The sequence below is a fragment of the Prunus avium genome, chromosome 7 (assembly GCF_965620075.1).
Source record: "Prunus avium chromosome 7, drPruAviu1.hap1.1, whole genome shotgun sequence".
Classification (NCBI taxonomy): Eukaryota; Viridiplantae; Streptophyta; class Magnoliopsida; order Rosales; family Rosaceae; genus Prunus; species Prunus avium.
Window position 1 is genome coordinate 33,335,012 of NC_142290.1, and position 3,328 is coordinate 33,338,339.

Consider the following 3,328-nt stretch of genomic DNA (forward strand, 5'->3'; position numbering starts at 1 on the left):
ATTAGTTTCTTTACTTTTATTTTTTGGCCAACTTCTTTAGTTTAAACATATATGTAATTAAGTAATATCTTAGCCTTTTTTAATTACTTTAATTGGTCAGTATGTTTAATTATTATTTCTTTAGTGAATATTTAAATATTTTACTCATTTCATAAATTACTTAATTAGTAATTAATTATTTTAAATTATTTTGTGGACTCATTTCATAAATGAAAGTATAAATAAGGCTAAGATTTAATTAATAGAAAAGAAAATTTTAAATAGGATATTTGCGGCTATACCTTTCTGTTTAAATAGTATAGCCGCCCTGGGTGTACTCTATAAATATAATATTTTAGCAATATCGCCGACGACATTTCTATATTTTTTGATATTTTGTTGATCTAATTCTACTTTTTTTTATTTTTAAATTCTACATTTTGGTAAAATATATAAATAGAAAAAAGTACTCCCAACTGGTCAAAACTAGCAAAGAACGTTTCATTCATTAAAAATCAGTGAGAACACTGAGAATTACACACCATTTGTGGTCATGAATATCATTTCTATTGTGGATCCCGAATAAAAAAACAAAACTAAGGAATTACAGAAAATGACCAAAGCAAATCCCTAAACATGGTTATCAAGAAAGACAACCAAAACACATCAGCACTTCAAAACCAGAATCTTAATTTTCCTCCTCAAGAAAGCGCATGTGCTTGCCTTTTGGTGTTGGCAAGCCCTTCAAGCGAAGGGCATTGGGTGAAACAACAGCACCTGAATCCGGACTCTGTGCTGAAAAGTCTTCTTCAACGATTTCAATGTCATCCTCACTGTCATACACAAATCTTGTATGCTTTCCAGCAAACTTGGGGATCATTTTCTCCTCATCCACACAAATGTTGTTTATACCATCACAAAGCTCATCAAGATCATAGCCTCCATCCTGTTCATGTTCTTCAATTTCATAACCTTCATTCAGATTCAGATAATAATCTTCTTCTTCTTCTGCTGCTTCAGCAACTTCTTCTTCATCTTCATCATGGGTGCTAGCATTGACCTGAATTGACCAAATGGAAGCACTATCATCATCTGGTGATGACTTCTCTTTGATTTCAGTAATCACAGAGGAGCACTCTGATGAAACAGAGGAGACTTCAGATTTCTCAGAGAAATCCAGCAGCAGAGACCGGCTGATGATACTCTTTTGTGATTCAAGGCTTTCTTGATTCTTTCCCTCAAAGATGTCACATACCACCTATCACATTTTCATAAATAAAAAGAAATCAGTAATTTGCACTTCTCATTTTGGAGGTAAATGATTAAAGACCCAATCGAAATATTGTCACCAAAATTCCAAATGAAAATAGGAGAAGAACCCACATATAATCTAGTATGAAAAATCTTCAAACACAAAAGGGTTAGAACCCAACCTGAGAAATCAATTGTTCTTGGACAAGTGGAGAAGGCTTCTCGAAACCCACACCACCATTGTTGCTTCCACTTGCATCAACAGAGAGATCAGAGACCTGTGGTGTGTTTGCCGGAGTTGGGGCAAGTAGTCCCATTGGCGAGTTACCAGTAATGCATTGGAGAAGACGAAGAGGGCGGCTTTCCAATGTGATCTTTGAGAGCTCGGCCTCTTCTTCCACTTGTTGCAAGAGGGTCTTGACTTGACCTCTCAGCAAGGCCTCTCCGGACCCAGGTGTGTTCTTGGCTCTAAAGCTTCTCTGTTTGACTATGGCCGATGATGGGGTCTCCAAGCTTCCCATTGCAAGCCCCACAATCGGAGAATCATTGGTTATGTCAATCAGGGCCGATCTGTCTTGCTGTTGCTTCCCATTTCTTGGTCTTGATTTCGATTCAACCTTTTCAGAATCTTCATTCTTCCCTGATAAAAAGAAACCATGTATGAGTCAGTATAGAGAAACCAAATCTATGGTAAACCCACTAAAACCCAAGTATCAATAAACCCAATTTCTGATCAAAACTCTTGGTCTTGATTGTTCATATTGAAAGAAGGGGGAAAATGAAAACGAAAACCATTAAACCAAGAAACTGATCAAGACCCATTTTTTATATTCAAAAACTGATTGGTTATTCAAAAGTAAAGAAAAGAAAAGAAAGTGAGAGAACTCACTTGAAAGGGGAATGTTGTTGGTGTTGCTGTTTTGAGCAACCAAAGCCTGAGACCTTGTGACTCTTCTGATTGAAGATGGGGTCTCCATTGGATTTGAATCGAGAAAGTCGCTGAAAAACGAAATGGGTCGTCGGAAAACTGAAAGGCGGAGCAAGCAGAGACTGGAGATTAGAGAAAGCAAACAGTGGGCGCCGAAAATCAAATTCTTGGAAAGCAAGAGAAAAGTCGATATCTTTAGGGCAGAGCTTCGGATGCTTATAATGAGGGTTTGGTGAACGGGGTTCTTAAACGGGAATGTGACCGTTGGCGCGTGCGGTGCGTCAAATTCTGACACGTTTGCTAAAACTAGCCGTTGGAGTTTAATTTGAATAGCTGTGGCCTCATCTCTTATTTTCGAGCAATTTAATGGGCCTTGAGATAGGCCTCATCATGATTTGTGTAATTAATTTCCTAGTCTGCCCACCAATTTCCTTCATTATAATTTTTTTTTTTGTTATTTCTCGTTGATTGGGATGATATAGGAAACATAAAGAAATAATAACCAAAAGAAATTATAATTTTGTTTGTTATTCAATCGAGATTTCTTACCAAAAAGAAATAATAACCAAATAGAGTTTTTTTTCCCTCTTCTTGAGCTATTACACAAAATGATAAGATTAATATATATAATTTTTGTAGACATAAATTATGTTAGTTGGCCAAGACACTGTACTCACTTTCTTGCACCCTAATTCAATTATCCTTTCCGTGAGTAGTTTAGTCCACTTTGTCAAAAAGTAGATACAATTTTTTTTTTCTTATGAGATTATACAAGTATAACTTGAAAATGTCAGTTTATATATATATATATATATATATGAGTAATGCTACTCTTACCACATTTATATACTACATTCTCATACCACATTATGTGACATATGAAGTGGGCATCCACATCAATTAAAAAGTGTCAATAAATCATAAAAGAAAATAAAAAGTTAAATTAATATTAATTGGTATGGGTGTCCATCTCATCTGCTGCATCAGGAAGTATGAGAATGTGATATACAGTCCCCTTCTATTGAAGAATCCCTCAAATAATTTTTATTTGAGGGACACCCTTTAAGGTACCTTATGAATGTTTTTCCAATGATCCAAACCATCTATTTTTTTAAGTCTACATTCATAGATCATCCTTTCAAAAAATTAGACAAATCGGAAACCGTTTCA

General features: G+C 35.3%; 1 protein-coding gene across 1 annotated transcript; it reads right to left on the minus strand.

Annotated features, from left to right (window-relative positions):
- Positions 1-456: 456 nt before the first annotated feature.
- LOC110758299 (Chalcone-flavanone isomerase family protein) lies at positions 457-2,371 on the minus strand. The gene is made up of 3 exons (XM_021960126.2): positions 2,120-2,371; positions 1,413-1,870; positions 457-1,237 (listed from the first exon to the last, which is right to left on the minus strand). Exons 1-3 carry the CDS (start codon positions 2,205-2,207, stop codon positions 668-670), a joined length of 1,116 nt encoding a protein of 371 aa, XP_021815818.2. The 5' UTR covers positions 2,208-2,371; the 3' UTR covers positions 457-667.
- Positions 2,372-3,328: the final 957 nt, after the last annotated feature.